Below are 24208 nucleotides of genomic sequence, written 5' to 3'. Positions count from 1 at the left end.
GAATGTGCCAAAAAGTTCAGACATTTGATTGGTCACTAAAAGATAACCATATTGAATTACAACTTCCCAAGGCTTAAAAAGAAACACGCTTATTTGATATTTCATCACACACTATAAAGGCCTCCAACATAAATCTACCCGTTTTATTTTTAAGTGCATCAAGATAAAAATGCACATCGTTACTAAGCTTTGAACTATCAAATCGTAAAGCTTATCCAAACATCTAAAGTTTACACCGATTTTAGTGGCAGATCTAGGGGTGGGGTGTGATGACACGACTTCAAAGAATTTGTTTCTTGACTTTTTTTCATGTGAGAAAATTGACTTGTTTTGGGGGTACATTTGCCGGAAAGAATGCATAGTTAGCTGGTGTGCACAACTTATACAATTTTCGTGGTTTGATTTTCAAGATTTGATGTTTTTCCTGACAACTGCTTTTCGTGCTTTTCGTGACAACTGAGGGCGCTGTTGATGTGATGTCACTTCAGGAGCACACTCTTTGGATTAGGGTTTTTCTCTCCAAATTGTAAACCGAACATTTTGCTTAATTAATTTGTACAGAAATTATTATCATTGTCTAATAATGAATCACTGATCTATGCTGAAGCACCCCCCCCCCCCAAAAAAGAAGAAGCAGATGTGACACTGAAGTTTCTGCCTTGAATGACGTCAGAGTTTTGCTCATGAATATGAAACTTTGATTAGCATAAAAACAAACCAGGCACCAAACAAAAAGGCGCTCCCTTTGAAATGACAATATGAAGATTGAAAATAAAGTTGAATGGGACACAAAGGTACATTGGAAGTACACGTTTTGCATTTTAAAACAGTGGGCCCCATTCTGTTTGCTGTATACATTACACCGTGTTGACATAAAATTGACCAAATTCATGTATCCAGTATGTCTTTGGGCTTCTTTCTAGGTATTCGATTCGCATAAATCAAAAGAACGTAAGAATTGACATCAAATTTATTTGGGTTTGAGACTCACTGCCAAGTGACAACTGTCAGCCATTTGATTAATGGTATGGCTCATGACTTGTAATATGTTCGGTATACAGGAAACATACTAAATATGTTTAGTCCAACCCATGAAAGTGCAGGAGTCGATAGTGACATAGGTCACACTTCGGTCTTCAATGGAGGCATCTAGCTTACGTGGTAATCCATCTCGAAGTACATGTAGTCCTGCCAACACAAAAAAAGGAAAACAATTAAAACCCACCCAGGAATGATACTACAGTGAACAATTACAAAGCAGTAAAATGATACGGTGATGATTCGATGAATCCCAAAAGTCAACAACGGCAGTTCTAAACTTATGGGGGGGGGGGGGGTGTTTTAAAATCGATCAAACAAATTGGTAATTAGCCGTCCAACAAGCAGGACAATGCAACGTAAAATCCGGAGATGTCCATCAAAGCTCGATCTTTTGTCTTAGTCATTGATGAAGTTGACCTTAAAAACCGGCAGTTGTGCCACAGTTTTTCGACGAGTTTTCAATGAGTGTAACACCTCATTTTCATACTTACAACCAAAAACGCAGCGGCAAGCATCAATGCCTTGACCTTCGCATCCATATCTCTTGGAACTGCATGTACAAAATGAAAACAAATTCCGGAATTTCTCTTCGACCTCGACACATGAATTTCATAACATGAGGGGCCTCAAATGTATTTCGTACAAAATGTTATTCCTCTGAACTCAACTTCAAGGAAAGAGACACCAGCTTGTGGTTTTACTGAGTGTAATTTATGCTTTTTCTGACACAATTGAGAAGGCTGTGACATAACACACTCACTAGTTTGAGATTTCTGAGCAAATTTGAACTGCGTCATCTACTAAACCAACAAAGCAACAGACGCAACAGTTGAGAGAAGTGATGCATATTCATAGCCCCTCGAAATCTTGCAACACTGGCATCACTATTTATCGTGCATTGACGTTAATTAGTACAAGCATAATAATAAAAACCAAAGTGCCTAAATCACGCTTAAAATTGACAAAGCTGAAAAGACGCAAATTGGACACAGAGGTATATTTCAATGATCACATAATTGTCCTAGCTATAATCAATGTCAAATTAAACAATAGACCGATACATTGCGGCCCGCCTACCACTGGCCCAGCCACTCAAATGCCACATTGCATGTTCTAGACTCGCGCGTCTACGCAAGTGAATACACGTGATTGGTCAAAACACCAGGGGGAGGGGCTTAAGTTTCTTACAGGAGACGCCGAAGTTGTCTGCCGCTGTCATCCATTCTCTGACCAGTCCACCCCACTGCTTGCTGATCTTGCCGACCTCGCTCCCTTCGTCAGCCGAAAGCACCTGTTGAGGCCAGAACAAAACTAGTCTAGGTAAGCCATGGTCTATGATATGTGAGCAGATTCGCTGATTAATTAGGCCAGACAACCGTCTCTTGACCTGTAGATTTTGACCAATCATCGGGCGCTTTCTACATCGGGTCTTCGGTCATTCACCCGTTGCGCGTCATAGACAATGGATAAACAAACCTATATCACGCGCTCTGTATCATGTAAATACGCCCGGCTGTTGTTGTATTACAACAACAGAAGGGTGCATGGCCTAACAACTATTAATCAGTGGATACTATACAGTTTGACAAAACAGAGAAAACGTATGCATTTTTTTTGGGGGGGGGGGGTCTCTTAACTGCATTCCGTTGACGCACGTAGTAATAAAAGCTGTTTTCGAGGATTTTTCTAAACACCTTCATTGATAGGTTTCTACGGAATGATACCATTTCAGGAAGAATGATTTCACAGGGTATTGATCAAGACTCACTTTGAGCAAATATTTTCTAGTGAAATCGGTTTGTCCGTTTCCGGGAAATTGCAAATAGTACTGAAATATTTAACTTTTACATTCAGAGAGTCTATAGGAAAATGTGTTCTCATTGGGCCTTGGTGTCAATTCATCACGATGATTATCATGCCCTTGCTAATGTCTGGTTGTATATTTCGAAATGTGGCTTATGTGGTTATCCTTTACGAATAATGCATTACTTCGTTAATTCAAGTTACTGCGGAGCACTGCAGTGAAGTCAAGCAATTAATTGCTCGAGAGATGGAGACTGCCAAATAATACTTCCCCAAGGCCGAAAAAAAAATATTATGTGTTTACGGTAACCCAAAGCTATTCAGGTAGTTAGGTAGGAAAATATAATTTTTTTTTTAATTTAAATGCTTGTCTGTCAGTCTTTTATACTTATTTATGTTAGGGTTCCTTGAACATTATTCGGTTAAATATGATGTTATATTGCTTAGTTAACCAATAACACACACAAAAACTCGCATATGAAGGCTTTTTAATTATCAAAGTACAGGGTGTGTTAAGAAAATACAACTCAAATGTGTGGACCATTGTTTTAGTGAAGTTCCGCATGTAGCACGATTAAAGTCTCAAAACATTCAGAAGCTTTCTTTTAGTTCAAGAATCATTCAAAATCACTCATGTACTTTTTAAGTTACGGAATTTTAAATACAACCACCATTTTGAAGTTCTGTCCACTGATCACAAAAGAGGTAAGTGTTCTTTCAGCAAAACGAAAACAAATCACATAGGAATGTGTGTGATTTTTCGTTTTGCTGAAAGATCGCACACCTTGTTTGTGATCCGTGGACAGAACTTAAAAACGGTGGTTGTGTTTAAAATGCCGTAACTTGAAAAGTACACGAGAGATTTGAATGATTCTTAAGCTAAAAGAAAGCTTATGAATTGGGCTTTCATATCCGAGATTTAAAAGTGCTACATTCAGAACTTTACTAACACAATAGTCCCGACATTTGGGTGTTTTTTTACTCATATACTTTATTTTGAATGTTTGGCCAATTGTGGCAATAAACAGTTCGAGGTCTGCATGAGTTGGCCAATAATCCAGGTAGGTTGGGTTACCGTAAACACATAATTTGTTTAGGCCTAATCATTATTATGACTTTAAAAGAAAAACCCACTCACGTTGAATTCCACATCCGAACGGCAGCAGATTTCTTGACATGCGCAGCACGGCCCACGGATCTTCAGCACGCTGTTGCCGCTTGCGTCAATGATGTCAAAGTACGGTTTCCATGGCGACTGACTAATGGGGGACAATAACATCAATTACCAGAAAATTACCTTCTTTGTTGGCCACAAAAGTAAAGGTTTGTGTTTTTCATTAGGGGCCTACTTCTATTGTCAACGAAAATTCAATGTTGAATAAATTGTAGCGCGTCCATTACTACCACGCACAGTTTAATTGTTGATTGCTAAACGAAATGTATCTTGTCTAACATACTAGAAAGGGACAATTTATTGAACAAAGAAATGGGACTGGAGCGGGTCTGAGCATATGAACTCTGGATTGCTGTTCCAGCGCTCTACCAACTGAGCTATATCCATCCCTATGTTGGCGGTTCCCCAGTTTGTCTATTTCTTCGTTCAAGGGTGCTAGTCAATCCTTGGTTAAATTTTACAATTTTTTGAAATACATAATTTCAAAAAATGCTGAAACGTTATTTCAATTGTCTTTTCTTTTTGGTGTCGTGTTCAATTCCTACTTTACAATGAAAATATTTCACCTTCTCTGTCGAAATCGTCGTGGGGCAAAAGTACCGGTATTTTGAAAGGGTAAGTGAAGTCAGACAACCATTCCAATGACAACTGCACGCATGCATTTCATAGTCAGTGACTAGTCTTGCTTGCAGCAAAAACCTGCTTAATATACTTGTGTATAAATGATGGTGCTTAGGATCGGGAAGAACAATATTAATCAAGACCTTGAATGGAGACTAGTTTGCCAGTTTCTTAGTCCGTATTCCTGACCAAAAGATTATGACTATTATAAGTGACAAATCTTAGGTCAGGCAGCCACCACTGCTAAAAATAAAACATGAGACCCCGTTTTCAAAGCTCGGTTTTGTTTCAGCCGTGGTTTTATCATTAAAAGCTTTTAATGTCCCTAACTTTCGATCACATAAAAAACTCACTTGCTTCATGTCATACAGTTTTATATTTCTGTAATAAAGCATTGACTAATGTTGAGTTGCAATCTTCAGAGTTAGGGACCCAAATAGCAGGCAAAGCCGAAATGGAGACGACGCCGAATTTTGTAATACGTAACCACCGTCAGATTTACATGACGCAGCAAAGCTCGCCCCTCGTACGATCCGAATGCAGACTTGTGCAGAAACTCTTCATTAAGTTTCAACATTTTAAAATGCAAGCAATGAACATTAATGTTCAACTCATATTTAAAATTGATAATAGTCATGGCTGGTAAATAAAACCTACTTTATAACTGGAACTACCGGGCGCTATCCGAGAGTGTCGACGGAATGAATTCGGCAAACTTCGGACATTTTCGGAAACAGGAGGCATTTCTCCCGTTTTAGTCACGTGCCGTGGCGGTTAGCTGACCTAAAATTCATCAGAAATAGTCAGAATCTTTTGGTCTGGGAACCAGACTAGCCAGTTTGCGCTCACTTCTGTCTGACGCGACCTATGATGTTTCCGGGCGGGGACTCCACGTTCACCTCCCACGCGCAGCAGTCAGCATTAGCGAACCAACAACAGCCAGCGCACCACTTGAACGGACGCTCAACCCGAATCACCTCCTGGTGGAGACACAAAAATGATCAACTTGAACTTGAAAACCCAACATTTGTCTTCTCGGAACCGGCCATTCGAATTATTACTCAAAGAGCAGGATGGTTAGTGTAACAGAATCAACTACCATAAAGCCAAAAAAAAAAAAATCGGTCTCTGGTCAGACCAAAGTTCCGGAATTGACGCGGGGACGCGGCTTTTTTTCTTTCTTCAAGCTTGGATTGTACAGACAAGGTGGGGCATTTTTTTTGCTTTTTGGTGTCCTCATGTACATTGGTGTCCTCCATAATTTGCCTTGGTGCTCTCGATCATTTGCCTTGGTGCAATTTCCCATTCCTTGGTGCTCTTTGTTAAAAAAAAAATTGAGGAGGTGCGGCAATAGAGGGCGCTGTTGGAGCTACCGCGGAACATTTTGGAAAAAAAAAGACGATTGACGCGCACGATTAAAATCGACGCGCGCGCTGACCAGAGACCGACTTATTTTTTTATTTGGCCTAATGTTGCATTGATGAGCATGGGTTGATTTTAACTACAGCGTGTCCCTCAAAATGTCCGTCTACATATTTTTGAAATAACAGTAAAACCACGAAGTAAATCTTGAAATTGTTTAATTGTGCAGGTACTACTATAATCCTTGGCCTAAACCCCTGTGAGTGTTATTCAGCATAAAAATGGCTGCCCAAATTGAGCTCTGAATGACGTCACGACTTGAACAGACTGTGACCATCACTGACCTGACCAAAGTTGTCGACGATGTGCAGGAGATAGCCTCTCTCACTCTGACAGCAAATCCTCATCCAGAAATCGGATTCTGTGAAAGAAACATGACACATACAGTTCTCGCTTATCAGGGGCGGATCCAGGAATTTGGGCGGGAGGGGGGTGTTTTATCACTGATTTTTTTTTGAAATGTAGACAATTTTTTTTTTCTCCAGACACTTGGCCTCTGAAAAATAAATGGGGCGGGGGGGGGGGGGAGGGCTGGTACCATTCTTTCAATGGGGGCGCTGTTCAAATTTGACGATTATTAACACTAAATTACAAAATAGTTTACAAATACCCCGTGACCAAGCTGCCTCTGTCCGTACTTTGTGCACAGGCGGACAATATTACCAGTATATTTTTGGGGTGTCAGCGGGGGGGGGGGGGGGTATTCAAATTATTTTAAAGGAATTTCTATGAATTTCTATTTTTTTGACAGAGCTGGGGGGGGGGGTGACCCCCACCCTGGATCCGCGTCTGCTGATACCATTTCCTTGCTGTATGATTGATGCTGGACATCATGTGACGCTAGCCTTGGGATGCTATTAAAAAACATACGATGTAGGTGCATAATACAGAGCAGCGCCATCAAGGTCCATTCTGACTGTCTCTATTAAAAAAAACCACGACAATTATACATCAGTACAACTTAAACCATAGTCTTTTCTTCCCCTTTCTCTCATTCCTCCCCCTTGTTCTACTTTATTGGTTGACAAGCCCCTCCAGCTCCCCGGACTACATTGCGTGGGAGCTGGCGTTTCAGCTTCCGTCATGTCACCGTCGCGTCAGGAGGCCCTTGTTTACTCGTCCCATTAAAAGGTCTCTGATATTTGTGTTATAAAAAACATATACCCAACAGCTGGTCAAGTCTGACGGTCAGAATTAGCCTCACCCTCGTGCACGAAGTACACCTGCTGTCCCATGGTGTTGCGGACGGCGTAGCGGTTCTTGGTGTCTATGTTGGTCAGCGCCTCGAAGATCTCAATCTGCTGGTGGATCAGGAGTTGGTCTATCTCGGCCAGATACTCCAGTCCGCTGGGCAACCCGGAGATTTTGCCTGGGGATTCCATCCACCCCAGGTCCTTCATTGAGGACCCCGGCTGATGAGTTGTCTGAAAACAAGGATTGAAATTTCTTAAGTCCCAGTGTTGTAGTCGAGTACTGTTTTCCGAGTACCGAGTACTGCCAAGTACCTAGGTTACCGAGTACAAGTACGAGTACGAATACTTGTACTTCCGAGTATCAGTTCAGGTCTTGTCTCCGGGAACGACTACTTGTACTTCCGAGTACGAGTACGAGTACTTGTATTCCGAGTACAAGTACGAGTACTTTTATTTCCGAATACGGCCATACGGCAAATGGTTCATTGTGCGTAATTGGCCCAGTCCTCCGTCAGACCGATATACAGACCCACTCACGGCTAGCTGTTAAATGTGTTTGTCCGGACGTGCACAGTAAAAAATCAGCAAACTTTGATTTCTCTGCAAGCCAATTAACCATTTCCAACTGAAAGTATCGATAATAAAATAAGGACTTGATGGCAAGTCAAGCTATACCATTTTTTTCGAGTATTGCTATTCGAGTACGAGTACTTTGATGATCGAGTACAATTTCGACATGTCGAGTACGAGTATTTTGCTGCCCGAGTACGAGTACCTTCATTTCGAGTACGAGTACGAGTACTCTAAAAAAAAAAAAAGAAGTACTCAAGTAGTACCAGTACTTCAACAAGTCCCTGCTCAAGCTCGGAAAAAGCATCACTCGAATGGATTTCCCCTGCTGACGAAACCTTGCAAAAGTTCACACTCCATGTGGGTCTTCAAAAGAACTTGTATTTACGGACAAAGGTTGAAAACACCACAGAGATAAAAGCAAGTCAATCACACGGCAATTCGTCACTGGTTTTCACAAAGGGTGCATGCGTTTCGCCATAGGGAGAGGGCGCGCATGTTTGAGCGCCGGTGCGTCTGAAATCGCGCCCCTCGCGTCCCTTCGTGAAAACGGAAATTTCGTGCACTGATCCTACTTAATAACGCCCTTTTGATCAATTCGCTTTGTCCACAGTATGTTAGCGTCTGTTCGAGAAAACGCAAATGCAATTATGGAGATGTCTGCCCTTACAAAATTCACGTTATTTTTACGCAAGTTTTGCTTCCGGAAGCAAGTCAGAATTGTCTAAAGCGAAGCTTTAAAACAAAAAAGCACTCACAAAACTCGAAACTGAATAAAAAAAAAAATCTTTTTTGATATTCGTGTAAACCTTCGTCCCTGCGTGAAAAACGAATACAATTGCAAGGCAATCACAAATCAATCACAAGTGAATCCCACGGCAATCACAAAACCATCACAAGACAACTTTGACTGAAGTACAAGACAGTCACTTACAAGTAGTACTCACTCGTCAAATCACGAGTCGAATCTTATCACAAGTCAATCGCAAGTCAATAATAAGGCTATCAAAAATCAAACACTAGTCAATCAAAACCCATTCACACGCCACTCTCGAGTCCAAAGTCAATAACAAGTCAATCACAAGAAATTACAAGTCAAGTCGAAGTCCATTCACAATGCACTACATAAAAGAGGATTAACAACGACCGGACACTTTTGCCACAAAACATTGGACGAGCTTCACACTTCAGAGTGGATGACTTGCGATTGACTTTTAACTTGCGAGGATTGATGTTTGATATTTACAGCCCTGACTGTGGTAGAATTTGGCGCCGAACGCTCGACTCACAATTTGAATTTTATTCCATGTGCTACTCAGCCGATTTTCTAATGAACTGTTCCATTGGAAATCCATAGCTCATTTCATGCTGAATAGAACAACTCGTCACTCGATTATTTTGTAAATGTATGTCAAACATCAACCAATTAGTAAAATATTGCCGGCATAAACAAATCAATCATGTGTAAACGAAAGGGAGGAAACAAGTGAAAATTAAAGGTCAGTAAATGAATGAAAATAAATCCGCAATGAAAAAATAATATAGAAACGTGACCTTTACATTAGTTGTCTCTGTGCACGGACTTAATTGTTAAATCTGATTATTTCTTAACCTACGTCACCTGATCTTACAATCAATTAAGAAGGCTGACCTTTCAAGCGTAATCAATATGATAATCTTTGATATTTCATTTATTATATTAGTGCATTGGAACCATCTATTTATAATCGTTGCACTACAAATGTGTGGGCTTCAAAAAATAGTGTCTCCCTTCGAGTAGGCCTTATGTTAATCGCTTCTGAAAAGCTCCCCACAAAACTTGAAACTGTCATAGTTAGGAAATTATATTCACAATTGTTTTGAAGTATCGGACCTGTTTAAAATAACATACTTGTTCATTATTATTATTTTTTTATATTTGAGCCTTCCCAAGTTCCAGACGTGTACTCAAGTCACCAAACAGCGAGTCCGAGTCACTTCTCCCGAGTCCTAGTCCCGAGTCATGCAGGTCGAGTGCGAGTTCGAGTCACGAGTCACAAAGCTCCAGTCTGAGTCCGAGTTCCGAGTCATGCAGGTCGAGTCCAAGTTCAAGTCACGAGTCATGCAAGCCGAGTGCGAGTTCGAGTCATGCAGGCCGAGTGCGAATTCGAGTCACGAGTCACAAAGGTTGAGTCAGAGTCTCGAGTCATGCAGGCCAGGCCGAGTGCGAGTTCGAGTCAAGAGTCACAAAGGTCGAGTCCGAGTCCGAGTCCCGAGTCATGCAGGTCGAGTCCGAATTCGAGCCACGAGTTACAAACGTGGAGTCCAAGTCCAAGTCACCTTTAAGCAGATATTATTGGACATAAATTTTGAGGAACTGCTAAAACCCACTAAATGTTTCCGTTTGTTTCCACAGCTTTTCTCTAATTTAATGAACTGGAAATACATCATGTCAAATAAAGATGTTTCGATACATTGATTTCGCAAATCAAGCCAGCCGCCCGCGCTGTAGATGCGGTTCTTCAGCACCGCAATGACTGTATGGCTTGATCAGGAAAGGATCGTCTACAAAATAATTTGTAGTTAAATTGTTGAAAAAATAATTCATTTGTGGTAATGTTGGTCGAGTTCCAAGTCACGCTGGTCGAGTCCGAGCCGAGTCCGCAGCTCGAGTCCGAGTCATTTGTCATCGTGACTCCAGTCCGAGTCCGAGTAACGGAAAATGGGACTCGAGTTGAACCCGAGTCCATGTCCGAGACTTGAGTCATACAATTCTTGTTAGAACTGATGATTTCTTCTTTGTAACTACTTCACCATCAGTGAACCATACAATAACTATTTTCTTAACATGTAGAAAACACATGTTTTTTTTGTGAGCCAAAACATGCTGGAGGTGTGATTTCTTATTTTTCGTGCTCTTGGGGTCGACACAATTTTGAGCCCTGTAGGCCTATGTGTGATGGTATATTGGCAAATCGTAAAGTGTACCAGTTACCCAATTCATAATTCGAAATGCCTCAAACAAATTCGAATATCATGCAGATTTATAGCCTTCGAAATTATAGACAGAACAGGAATATTCCTAGCTTCATCGCAGATTAACTACAAAATTCAGCTGCCCATTTCTTAGGAAATATACAAAAACGTCAACCTACCGCCATGGTGTCTTGCTGCACGAACGACAAGCCTATATTTATCGTTCGTCAACAACGCTTCGCTTAAATACATGCGACGCAGTGGTAGATTTTGCTGACGAAGCGAACTTTGGACTTGCAGGTCGGTATATTCGAGTTAATATTTTCTTAATTTTGATGAAATTCTGTTGATAATGAATTGTTTGACAAAAGTGACCTTTTTAGTTTATTAATTTAATAGACTGTGGTCATTGCAGGATGTCAAAAAAGTAGGCGGGCACAGTGAAAGGGGGTAAGTTGGACTTAGGGGGCGCATTTCATACTCCAGTACACCTTCACTCGTTCGCAGGTGACCTCTTATTTCTTTGAGCTCTTATGCAATACATTTCGTATATTCAGGGACCTTGGTTCAGCACTTCCGTACGGGGGGACCCGCATAAATATTTCAATTGCATGATATTGTGAGATAATTATATATTCAAAACCATCGACTTTGAACACCGCCTTAAATAGTCAGACGGTATCCAGCCCCCCCCCCCCGCTTTTTACTTTTGCGGCTGCCCGCTGACTGGCAAACACTCAATACCTCCCCCTTTTCAGACTAGTCCCACCACGCCCCTCCCTCTCCTAGGGAACCAAAAGCTGTACCTGCATACTATTCTGCCTGATTTTTTTTGGGGGGGGCGGGGCGGGGGGGGGGGTTCAGACCCGTCAGACCGACTGTTGTTGACAGGCGGACATAATAGGTAATCATTATTACTAAAATTGTCATGAATGTATATTTTTGTGTCGGAGCAGAAGGGGGGGGGGGGTTCACCCCCCTCTGGATCAGAGCCTGACACGACCAGCGCGCTCGGAATACACGCAGGCTATAAGCCTACATATTATGGAAGTGACCTCACACATGTTTCATTTTGTGTGTAAAACTTGGTACATGTAGTGTACAGTCAGGGGGTACCGAGACAAGCGAACTGCACACTCTCCATCCACTCGTATACCAAACGCCATTAATATGGTCCGAGTGACCATCAATCTCTTTCACAGAATGTGGTTCAGGAGCCGGAGGATTCGTAAAGCATTGTGGGTAGCATTCTAGCATCCGTCTTGTATAACACGTTGATTTGCTGTGAAAAAATTCTACCGTACAGCAGATGTAGACCTGCACGTTGATGTTGTTATTGTCGGCACAACCAGGCTTACATCTATGGCCTGATGAGACGGGTTGGGTTGACAAACTATTTGGGGGTTTCTTTGTTGGGAAAAAGATCATCGTTTTCGTAAACTACACAGCAACAGCACCCCCTACTGTCAGATGGTGTCCAGCCCCGCCGTCATCAATAGCGTCCCCATTGTCCGAAGATGCAGATCTCCCCTTTGCTTTTCAAATCACTTTTAATTAAAAAACAATACAATCTGCACGTGGTTGCCGGTCGACAATTTTGCCATCACACCCAAATTTACATTGGTTTGGCGACGCCGGCTTTACTGTAATCCAGATAGTCTCTTTGAACATCAACAGTCTGGGGTTTGTGACGTACTTGTCCCAATATGTGGTAGAATTGCATAAAGACTACAGGGAACCTGACGACATATACCGATGGTACCCAGAGAAATCGATACATAGCAGGCGACACGCTGCATTTCCAAGGTTTTACCCAATGATGATTTACCCTATACAGATAAAAGAAAACAATCTCCTTTTCGATTTCCTTGAGAAAATATTTACGTTTCCTCCCATCCAAATTACTGCGTCATTGTCCACAATTCCCAGGACTATTCTGTAAACAATCCTTGCAGTCCAGCAATTGATTCACTGTGGGGCGGGTGGGCTGCACGACAACGTAAATGGAACGAGTTTGTGACAAACATGTTCTGTTGTGACAGCCGGCCGTATATGATCAATTAATTAGGCGAGGTGATTTTCCCCGGCTGCTTCTACAGCCCATGACACCTAACCTTTGAATGGTGGTTTTCTTGCGTCGAATGCCGCGGGCTTTTAAGGGATATTAATGTCACAAGAAATTAATCGAACAAATCGCCCTTTGTAAAGGTTAAACATCACTACCAACACAGATTTTTGCTTTTACCCGTGTTTTTTTTACAGACACGAAACCAAATAACCACATAATCTAGTGCGATTCATTTTCATGTCGTGCTTGTTGTTGGTACTTCATTGGGTTGCTTTTGTTTATGTGTTTGTTTGTTAGTTTGTCGGGTGTTTGTTTGTTTGTTTCCCCCAAAAAATTCCACGTAGTAAGCAAGGAATGGACTCTTCATTTTCTGATACGGCATTATTGAGCATGCTGTCGCGACACAACATTTCTGTTCAATTCGCCATTTTGTGATCTATTTGGAAAGGACAAATATCCTATTGCATAGTTTGAGACTATATTCTTATTAAACTTCTTATAAGCCTGTCGATGCTTTAAAAAAAATACCGTATATGGGTCTATCCCAACAATAATTAATCTTGTTAATTAAGATAACACAATGGATCAATCGACAATTTTCTTTTCGAAACTTCGTCTTCGTCAGCGACTTCGACTTGCTTTCTTCCTTGTTATTGTCCGGTCCTTAGCCCGAGTCCTCAAAGTCAGATGCCCCAACCTTTTCCGAAGCCGAACCGGAGACGAGGCCGGAGTTTCATAACGTTTAAAGAAAAGCAAAAAAAAAGACTCCGGTACCGGTACAAATTTTAAAAACAAATATTTGTTTGTCCATATCTGTCAGAATAAGTGCCATTCATTTTATAAGTGCAACATCAACAATACTAAGTTACTTATATTACACAAGATATGAATAATAAAAAGTGCATTTCAAAACCAAGCAGATGGCGTTGAAATGATTGGACACGTAAGTCATTGTATGTTTGCCGAAAACATGACAACATACGCCTTTCACCATAACATATCCTCAGTTGCTACAGATGCAACAACTCATGATACGAGGGTTCATTATATTCATACTCACGCGAGTATGGAGAATACGATAATGATGGATAGGCTCGCAACGCACGCGTGACCAAACAGGTAGATGCGTCTCATTAAAATGGTTTTGTGTTTGTTTTAAACGGCATTTTTTTTTGCCTTCTTCCTCTTGTGTTCGTTGGCTAATGAACTCCCCAAAGCGTAGTGCCGATGGTTTATGCATGCAGTCAACATAATGATTAGCTGGTAGTAAAACGGTTGAGACAAGAGAAGTCTGTGAGGCCATGGACACTGGAAAAACAGTTTATGGTACAAACAAGAGAAACAAAATCATGCACTAAACACATGGGCGTCGCGAGGGGAGGGCAAGGGGGCACTTGCCCCCCCCCCGGAAAAGCAAAAAAAAAAAAAAAAAAAAAGGAAGAAAAAAAAAAGAGAAAAAAGAAAAGAAAAAGAGGCGCAAAGTCGTGGCATAATGGTGTAAATTTAATGGGTGGGGGGGGGGGGGGCAAAATGTCCCTGCCCCCCTCTAAAACTGATAAATCGAGAATGTGTTCAGAAATACAGGCATTTTTTGGCAAAAATATGTTTTGCCCCCCTCTAGAAAAAAATCCTGGCGACGCCCATGACTAAACACGAATGTTGGTACAGGATGCAATTACATTGTTGTGGTTGGAATTTTCTTTCTTACTTTTTTCTTAGAAGGTTTGTTTTACTACCGTAGATAAAAACTCGCGTACTGTGCGTACATCGTGGGGGATCCAAGATGGCGGACAGTAGCTTCAATGCGTGATGAGCATTGTCAGCCAGACTATAGTTAGGCTGTATCTGAAACGCCGGGGCTTCCAGAACTGTACAGCTACTGTCAGCTTGTTTCCATGGGCGACCTGCTCTTTTTACAAACAATCTAAAATGACAGTTGATAAGAACTGTATTCAAGCGATCCCGACTAAATCTAGAATCCATCGGATGTACAGGTAAATCTTTGTTATCATTTTCGTTCTCACGCAAGTACGCGATGTGAAAACAAATGTGATTGAACAAGGAGACCTACGTACGTGAAAGGATGTGAAAGGTCGTTAGTAAAATGCGTTTTTACCCATCTCCAACTGATTTCTCATCATTTTCTCTTGTGGAATGCCAAGATAAAACATAAATGTTTCTTGGGGGATCACAGTTTGAAATCATTCTGTCAAAAAAGTATAGCAAGAGAAAGGGCATCCTCGTGTAAAATGCCCATGGAAGGGTCGCGGAGGGGTCTGGAAACTCAAAAACAAAATGGCGCACTATCAGGCTCCATATATAGTAGACCATAATTTATGTCAGTGAGTGAACTTATTCAACGCCCACGGCCCTTGGTCATGAAATAGCGCCCTCTGACAGATTAATTGAGACCATAAAACACGGACTACGGTCAAACAAATATCTCCCCAAATATGTAATTTCCAAAACTGCATTTTGCCAAAAAAATAAACGCAAAAGGTCCCTGAGCATCAATATTTTTCAGAAGACTGCGCCGTATTATTAACCACGTAAAATGTAATTGGAAGACCCACAGCAAGTAGGCTACATTCACCAAAGCTCTAGCTACAAAATACTCCGGAAAGAAACCAATAGATGAAGTACTAAAGGAGTTCTTAAAGAACTCCTTTTTATTTTTGGAAACCCTACAGACAAAACCGCGCAAACAAAGTCTTCTACTTGCAGGGCCTCGAGGGTAAAATCCCCGATCATCTCGCACGCGCACCGGCGCCGCACAAGATGACACTACGCATGCCATTTGCGCATAACAAATTCGCCGAAACCTCGCAGGAGCTCATCTTCTGTGTCAGCATAGCAACGTGGGATGAAAAAACATACGCGGACTGACTGTGTCAGTGAACGATCGTGTATTATTGCATGCAACCAGATATGTTCTGCACTATGGGGTGCGTGTGGTGTGTACATGACATTGTAGAGCAGATGGAAAGATTATGAACTGGCGAACCAATCGTATATTGTCATTCGATTTCACTGGACAATCACCCATTAAATCGAGGGTCTCGTGTACGTGGACACTATACATCGATGTGGCGGCAATATCTTTGATGGAATGATTAGAATTAGTTTGCCTGATAACCAGATCGGTATGAACGCAACACTCGTGATGACGTCGCTGTCAATGTACGAGTGGTCGCATCCTCACGGGTATTGTTTTGAATGACGTATACAGGAAATTAAATCTTCAGTTTCTACGGGATTTCAGAGGCGTGATATGCGATGTACTGATTTATTTGCCCAATTAAGGGCCACGTTTGCTGACTTGCAAGAGAACTCGCTCTGCAGTCATTTGGATCGTCGTGATAAGCGGTCGGCTCCCATACCTGCAATCAACAACTCATGTGCTGGATAAAATCTTCGAGATTCTGTGGAAGAGCACGTATCGTATAGGGATCACGTGCGGAGATTTCTAAGTCAACACGCGTGTCTTCGTGACTCCGGAATGGAAACGCTTCGAGTGGACGCGTCGGGTCTGTGCCGCCCGGAGTAAAACCTCGCGTCCCCCCCGTTCGAGACCCAGATACAACCGGCGACAAGACGTGTCCGGAGAATACAAATTAACCGAAGGAACTCCAGAGTGTGGCTCATCCCTTATAGACGATTATTTGGTTAGACAGCATGACTTGCAGGAGTAGAACTTCTTGGAATTCAGGATATGCTCTCGAGGCTTAAAAACCACTGTCCATGTGAAATGTAACTTACAATCACTTATACATCAGATTGCTCTTCATACAAAACTGACGTTGACTATAATTCTGCCAGTAAAATTCCTTCAGTTGTACAAACAACTTATTGTGGAAGAGACAATAATTGGTGCAGAATCAAGCGGCAAAATGTCGGTCATGTTAACCTTGGAACGGTAGCCCTAATCATCATTCTGGCGCGAAGCCACATCGATCGGAGTTTATTGCCACGAGTCGAAACGATTGAGACCGAGTGCACGGCATTTATTAAGACAGAGAATCCTCCGCATACATTACATAGATGCGCCACGGCAGGCAACAGGTACGTCATGATGCTACTGTGTATGCTCCATTGTTTACGCAGACAGAGATAATTGGGTAATGTAAACAGGCAAGTCCATGGCTTCACATGTAGTTTGCTTTGCGTATTACAAGGATAGATACATCGTCTTGAAAACCTCTTTGTCGTTTCAATGTCGCAGTCACTTGCCGTGCGGCCGAGTACCAGCGACACTTCTGATTCATGTCCGCATATTGTGAAATCGACCTCGGCTGATAACGCTGCAGTGCTCCTTAACGAACAGGCTGATATAACATAATTTTTAAGACACATCTCTTTTGATGTCAAGTCACAATATGTAAAGCATTTTTTTTTAATGTAATGACTGCGGACTTGGACAACATAATTTGGTTGAAATCTTATTTTACTAACAATTATTCGAATGACGTTTGTGGAATACCAAGTTGACGGTGTGCCCACGCTGTATGGAGACAGGGATTATAAGGTTAGAAGACCGCTATGGATGCCGAGGCATCCTTCAACTCGACCGGCGATACATCACCGGGGGATATCGCCCATGCGACGGTCGTCATCCTCATTGGAATCCTGGTCAGCTTCTGTAGTTTCCTGACCATTCTAGCTGTGCACAAGTTCCGGTCGGTCAGCAACCCCGATATTCTCATCCTAGCCCTGGCCATCATTGACTTCATCTCGTCTTTCACCGTGTTCCCCTTGGCCGCGTTTTGGTACCTCAAGACCGTGGCTTATCCCACTGAGCTGTGCCTGGTTTACGGAGCCTTGACCACGACCATCCAGCTTGCCTCTACCGCCGTGGTGTCCCTGATGACGGTGGACCGTTTCCTTGCGATACGGCGACCCATCTTGTACCGGACCCGTTTGGGAAGCCCGCAACTCAAACGTCTAGTTATCATCATGGTGGTCATCTCTGCCGTGATCGGTTGCCTACCGGCCGCCCTCAGCTCCACAACCTGGACCACTGTGACAAATCGTCACGGCTACTGCACGTTCCAATACTCCAGCGACTTCACCTTTGTGATTCTGGCGTTGAGCCTACCCCAGATCCCGCTCTTGTTGTATTGCTATTATGGCTTCTTGGTGTCCATCCGGAAATTCATCAAGCGGCGGCAGTCCGGGCCAGTGCCCAGTCCGGCTAGCAGCAGCGTGTCATCGTCGGAGTTGGGACGGAGGAACCACACAGCTAGCCCGCCGGGCCCTACCGTGGCTGACCGCTGGGAGGCCTGGGAGGCCCGCTGCCGCATCTACTGCTGCTGTTGCTGCTGCAGTGTTTGCCGGGCAAAGCAGACCAAGCCTGCATCCCGGGAGGAGATGGTGGAGCGGACACAGACGATGATGAAGAACCTGAACTTGAAGAGGTGTACCAGGATGTCCAAGACCGTGGCACTCGTGGTCGTCATTTACTACATTCCTTGGCTCTTGACTCTGGTGAGTTGCACAAAAACAACACTTGCTTAGTTCCTGGTTTGTTTTGTAAAAATTTAAAGAAGATCAAATATTTTTTTCACGCAACAATGTCGGTTGCCCTTTGATTATGTATCAAAAAGCCGCATGCTCTCTGACTGATTTCTGGTTGCCTCTTTCCCATACTTGCAGCATTTCTAATGTTTTAAGCATCAAATGCCAAATGGATCACACGAATTAATGGCTTATAAGCAATCCTAATAAAGACATGAGAGAGTTTAGGCATCCGTACACGTACCCGAATCGCATCGCACGTGCACACATACGTGATGAGACATTCAAACTTCAGTTTCGTCATCTCGCAGCTACGTACACGCATTGTTGTCAATCCGGTAGGTGGCTACAGAAAATGCAACAGAAAATGAACCAAAATTAGACAGAGGGTGCCAAAAAGTCCAACATTCTGAAAACAAATAATTAAAACTTAAAATTTTACTTGGGCCACTCTCACCTGGACATGCTGAATCCGAGTTAAGCATTGAATAGGCGTTGAAGTTGGTGACATCACGGTGAGAGTGGCCGAGGTAAAAATTAACACCCTTTCACTTATTTGATTGTATTTCTGGATCAAGGGACCCAAATGGAATGGAGTGCAAAGGTGTGGATTTAGAAATATTTAAAATTTAATGTAATATATAATTTTATTGAAGAAAAAAACCCATTAAACAGTTTTAATTGTTTGTTACTGAATGTTGCACTGTTCTGGAACACTCTGTACTTCATTGTTCTAGTCCTAGACAAGTCTGTTTTTTTTAACAGACAGGTTAAATTAGAATGTGTTTCTAAAACAATGACGTACCGTAAAGAACACAAGCTGTTCTAGGACTTTAGGCCTACTACATAATGTTACACCTCACTTGCCCTTTACATTGTATATAGTACATACGATATACATGAACCAGTCACGACTTTGATGTCACAAAAAAAAATCACCAAATAAGTCTCGATAACTTCACCCTTAAAAGCACTCCCACTGCAACCTGAGATATCGCCCACGTCATGAAATTAAGAAGGGGAAGTTATTAGAAGAATCATTTTGGCACAAATTTGGTGTAAAATGGCGAACATTCATACGTCCTGCTCCCATATCAGCCGGCTTCCATAGGTAGTTTTCCTAGCACTTTCCCGCATCACGTATGAGAAGAACGCACATAGTGATGACGTCATACGCGAAATCAATACGGAATTACGGATACGTGATACGGGAGCGAAGTTTAAACCAGCCGAAGTACTCTCTCACTATTTGGCAAATCGCCAACATAAAGCTCAGTAGCTCAGTTGATGGAGCGCCGGTGCCGTATTGGTTAGGTCACGGGTTCATATGCCGTTCCAGTCAATTTGTTTATACTAACTGAATCAACTCGTTCTGACAACCAATCTTCATATCCGAAAAAAAGATCGTCAGCTTTGGAGTTTTTAAATTAATTTCATATCGTCACTGAGTGACGGGTAGAAGAGTTTTCACGTTCATTTGTATAAAACCTCCTTGTGTTTATCAGCACGCACTCATCCGCCATTTTAGGCGCACTTAGCTAGGTGCATCTATACCTGTGCACGAGTTTTACCGCCCGAAATCCAAGCCAGAATTTCATGTTGTGTTCTCGCAATAATCGTTCAGCTAGGTTCTTTTACCTCAGTGAATTATTACACCGTTCCACGTGGTATTATTTAGAGAAATGCGTCACTTTCTGTCGACTGACGTAGCGTCTCCAGGAATACAGGAAATTGCTATATACAAGCTTCATTTTCATGTAATATATCGGAGCAACGGCGCGAGTACAGTCTTCTTGTGGTTTTAAAGCCATTATGACTACATTGTGGTTATAGGGTTCGCGATTGAAGAGATTCTATGTCGCATCATTTTACCCCTCTTCTAATTATGAAGAAGAATGTGGAGAGAAACAGGGCATGAGCCGTAGACCTATGGATTACAAAATAGGTAGCTCTGTCTTTAAAGGGCATCTGCAATGTATATTTTAATGCAGTCCTAGAATGCACCTTTGTATCCCATTTTACCTTATTTACAATTTTTGTTTTGCCATTTTTCAAGGGTAATTTGGTACCTTTTTGGTTTTTATGCAAGAATCATCCAGGCAGAATCCTCAATGTTACTATTTCAGCACCAAAAATTGCCAAAACGTTTGATATCTTGCTGTCGGAAATGTTCTGTTCTTAGGTGATTCCTTGTTGTGTCAGTACATGGCTGTAAGCCAGTGAGCAAATTTTTCTCGAAGATCTTTTCAGTGAGCATGTTTTGGGGTACACATTTTGAACAGAAAACCCCAAACTGAACAGTGTCTTCCTGAAACGACATCACAGTACAAACGCCCTCAGTTGTCAGGAAAAGCATGGAAACCTTGAAATGTTTAGAGACGTATACTTTTCCATAAAATTAACCAAAAGGGACGTTAAATAGTTTTCATACATTTAAGAGGAAAAGAAAGTTCCACAATGTATGTTTCGAAGAAAATATTCATTTCATGAACCCTTTAAAGTCGATGAATGATTGATGCATTTTTTTGCCTGACATCAACGTCATGGTTCAGCTTGTGTTGCAAAAACTAACCCCTGATAAAGTTCTCATCCCAATATTGAATAAGTGGTCACGTCACGACAAACACGATTGGAAATTCGTCAACCTCGTACTCCAAAGGACACACTGCATACTCATACACGGACTGACATAAAATATCAGAACTTTCTGTTGAAAAAAAGTGACTCCTTACACCGAATGGCGATGCCTCACCATAGACATTCATGCACGAATGATGAATACACCCACTTCAAAAAATAGGAAAAAATACTCAAAAATCTAACAGGTAAGATTAAAGCTTTATTGACCCTGCTTCATCAATTAAGGTTGTTTTCCTCCAAAGATGATCACCCCTAAAAGCAGTCCTGAAGCCCATCCCCATTTTGAAAAAAAATGACAGCTCAGCTTCATTACAAAATGAGCGATTTTCGTGTCCAATTTCACCCCAAATTTTACAGAAATACATGTTTAAAGACTGTTATACAAAACTCTCCTTTATGAGAACAATTGACAGTATACAAACCAGGAATTTGGCTGGCGTTTACATTTTGGGCCTACTTACTGGTCTGCACCCCAAAGGGTGGAGTAAAAAAGAAAGAGACCTGGATTAATGATTTTTAGCTGCGGGTAGCAGCTCAACAAATCATCACGTCTCTCTATTAGTTAGTTAGTTAGTTAATCAGTTAGTTAGTTAGTTAGTTAGTTAGTAACAGAAATGTGGACATTGTCTATTGCCCGTACATAAAAAGTATCAGTAGCCCAGCCCCAACATGTCACATGACCAAACTGGGGTCAACGGTCATCATGGGATCACAGGTTTAAAAAAAACTGATGTTTTAAAACGAAAAATGCTACTTCCAAAATTTAATACAATCACGTGACTCATGCATGAACACGAATTCGTTGGCCCGCAGCTTCCGAGATCCGATCGAGCTTGTTTTCTTTAAAAGCAATCAAACTTGATAGACCACTGAAGTATGTCGTTAATAAAAGAGCATGATCTTCCACTCATCTGAAGAAAAGATCTACTGAAATTGATCCATGCTATCAGCAGTTATGTACCGTTTACTAAAATAACCTCTTTTTTTTTTATAGCTGTCCATGGAATGCCATTGGAAGCTATTGAGCTGATTGAGAATTACAGATTACACACATGCATTCAAACACAAATGAAATTTAAATCATTTGATTCAAGACTGAAACTTTATTTAACTGTCCGATTTTGTGTTTTGAATATGAGGAACAAGTCAACCTTTTTTATCATCTGAAATATTGATTACGATTTTTGTCTGATTTCCTTTGAAAGGTTTTCGTTCATTCGTGGAGGTGGGAAAACGTCCACGTTTCGTTGTATTTAATGGCGATTCGTCAGTTCATAGAACGGTAACTGATCAATGGTGGGCAGCAATTTTGTGATCATTTAAATTAAAACAGACATAACTTGGGAAGAGAAAATGCAAATTACGTGAATTGTTCATGGTTATAATAGTCGATAACATAAACTTAGAATATATTTTTTTGATTTGGTCACGTTCTGTTTGACTCACCCTGTAGAGACAGTTATGTAGGTTAGGTACTGGGGTTTTGTGGGGTATGTTCCCAACCTTAGGCCTTCAGCTTACAGGTTCAGTGCATTTATTTGTTTACCTTTAATAACGAACGTCGTGTCCACTTACACCCTGGGCCTATATACACGTAGCACAGGATGTCAACATCTTGTAGAAAACGTTATTGCATTACGCTCGCTGCGCCTACATTATTATTACGGTTGTGAATTAGATACAGACCGGTCCAAACTGAATTGACTTAATTGAGTTCAAGGATTTGGCCAGTTTTATTAGATTGTCTCCTATAAAGACGCTTTCAAGTTAGCATTGAAACCGATGCTGTCAGTGCTGAGCCGTTGTATGAATCGAGGACTTTTTGTATCCTCTCAACAACAGACAACAAGGAGGCCTTCGGCTTCGTTGCCAATTTCAAATTCCTCTGTTAGAGCTGTTCGGTTTGATTAAAAATATTCATAAATACCTAAGACAGTTTGCCCATTCCTATTGGTCGAGAGCCCGTCACGTGGCCGGTTTTAAACGGTTGATAAAAACCGGCTGGCACGTCTTGAACACTTTTCCAGTGTCACATGGAATTTGGACTCCTGTGAAATCCGGTGCCTTTCACCACTTTGGTTGAACGTGAGTCAATATACATGTACAAAATATAACATTGTTTTTAACAGCGAGGAACGAAATTGAACTTTTGACTGGCCTATTGCCCTGTTCGTTTGTCATAGCCAATAATATGCGAATATCATTCATTTTATTCATTTCACGGCCCTCAAATGGTCTCTCCAGCGTGTCGAATAGCACTCACCGAAACACTTAACCTGTTGTCAGAGGAATAATATTAGAGGGAGCATAGTGCGAGCGATGTGCATTTGTAAGCAGGATGTCGTGGGTCCGAAACTAACTCCACAGTTTCCCGCCATACAGCAAACATTCCAAACTCACACCACAAAAGTAAGGTGCTGATGTGTTAGAACTTAAGTTGAGGAATAATTCGAGTACTTTTGTTGCGATGAACCTATAACCATGTAGCCTCGAGTGAATTTACCTAATTTGTATCGGTGGAAAGTAAAATAATGTTAATTTTGGAATATTTCCCCGTTCAACAAAAGCCCTGTCAATCCCTATATGCCATTTCACGCGGCACATTCTACCAGGACAGGAACTATGCGAGAAAAGACATAACAACCGGCTTGTGTGTACAGACAGTCTGAGTTTACTACCGAGGACTCGTACTGTTCCTATCTTTTGTTCCTGTTATATTTAGACTTGTTTTTTTTCCTGGGCATGTCCCACAAATAATGTACATAGAAACTACCGAGTACTTTCGCTCAGGTCCTCGGGTTACTGATGTCTCAGATAACCATCTGTTCCAACCCTTGATAGTGTTGGGTAGTGTAACGGTTAGGGTTTGTGACTCACGATCAGAGGGTCAGGGGTTCGAATCTAGCTGCTAGTCATATGTTGTGTCCTTGGGCTTGTCACTTCACCCCACTTCCCTCTCTCCACCCAGGAATATAAATAGGTCCCGGCCTGCTGAGGAGTAACCTGCGATGGACTGGCATCCCATCTAGGAAGATATAAATATTTACAATTACATATACATTTATTTCATTTTTGTTTATTGGGATACGTGTACACTTGTTACAACAAACAATGGCATTTAATACATAAAAATACTCATGAACATTTCAAACAAAAACATACACAATACAATATTTAACCAGCTCGATTACCCAAAAGAAACTTGGT

The 24208-nt window shown here is 41.7% G+C and overlaps 2 protein-coding genes across 2 annotated transcripts in view; one reads left to right on the top strand and one right to left on the bottom strand.

Moving 5' to 3' along the window:
• Positions 1 to 984: 984 nt before the first annotated feature.
• On the bottom strand, positions 985 to 11032 carry LOC119731524 (phospholipid scramblase 1-like). Its single transcript, XM_038204697.1, has 8 exons — positions 10959 to 11032; positions 7266 to 7485; positions 6346 to 6422; positions 5489 to 5619; positions 3983 to 4103; positions 2230 to 2332; positions 1533 to 1591; positions 985 to 1188 (listed from the first exon to the last, which is right to left on the bottom strand). The coding sequence occupies exons 1-8, from the start codon at positions 10962 to 10964 to the stop codon at positions 1150 to 1152; spliced, it is 756 nt and encodes a 251-aa protein (XP_038060625.1). The 5' UTR covers positions 10965 to 11032; the 3' UTR covers positions 985 to 1149.
• Positions 11033 to 15649: 4617 nt separating this feature from the next.
• LOC119732553 overlaps positions 15650 to 24208 on the top strand; it is a 29268-nt gene continuing 20709 nt past the window's right edge. The window contains exon 1 of the mRNA XM_038206117.1: positions 15650 to 18331. Coding sequence (XP_038062045.1) covers positions 17387 to 18331 — 945 coding nt within the window. The 5' untranslated portion in view covers positions 15650 to 17386. The remainder of the gene's footprint in view (positions 18332 to 24208) is intronic.

Source organism: Patiria miniata, unplaced genomic scaffold (genome assembly GCF_015706575.1).
Source record: "Patiria miniata isolate m_02_andy unplaced genomic scaffold, ASM1570657v1 HiC_scaffold_24, whole genome shotgun sequence".
In the NCBI taxonomy this organism is placed as follows: Eukaryota; Metazoa; Echinodermata; class Asteroidea; order Valvatida; family Asterinidae; genus Patiria; species Patiria miniata.
The sequence above is the reverse complement of the archived record's forward strand: the minus strand, read 5'-3'. Positions and strand labels throughout refer to the sequence as shown.

Bases quoted from the DNA above. Each gene is read 5' to 3' on its own strand.
- LOC119731524 (XM_038204697.1), bottom strand. The intron at 5,620-6,345 runs GTCAGTGATGGT...TGTCTCCACCAG, and splicing joins TCGTCGACAACTTTGGTCAG to GAGGTGATTCGGGTTGAGCG. The intron at 4,104-5,488 runs GTGAGCGCAAAC...GTCCCCCATTAG, and splicing joins ATAGGTCGCGTCAGACAGAA to TCAGTCGCCATGGAAACCGT.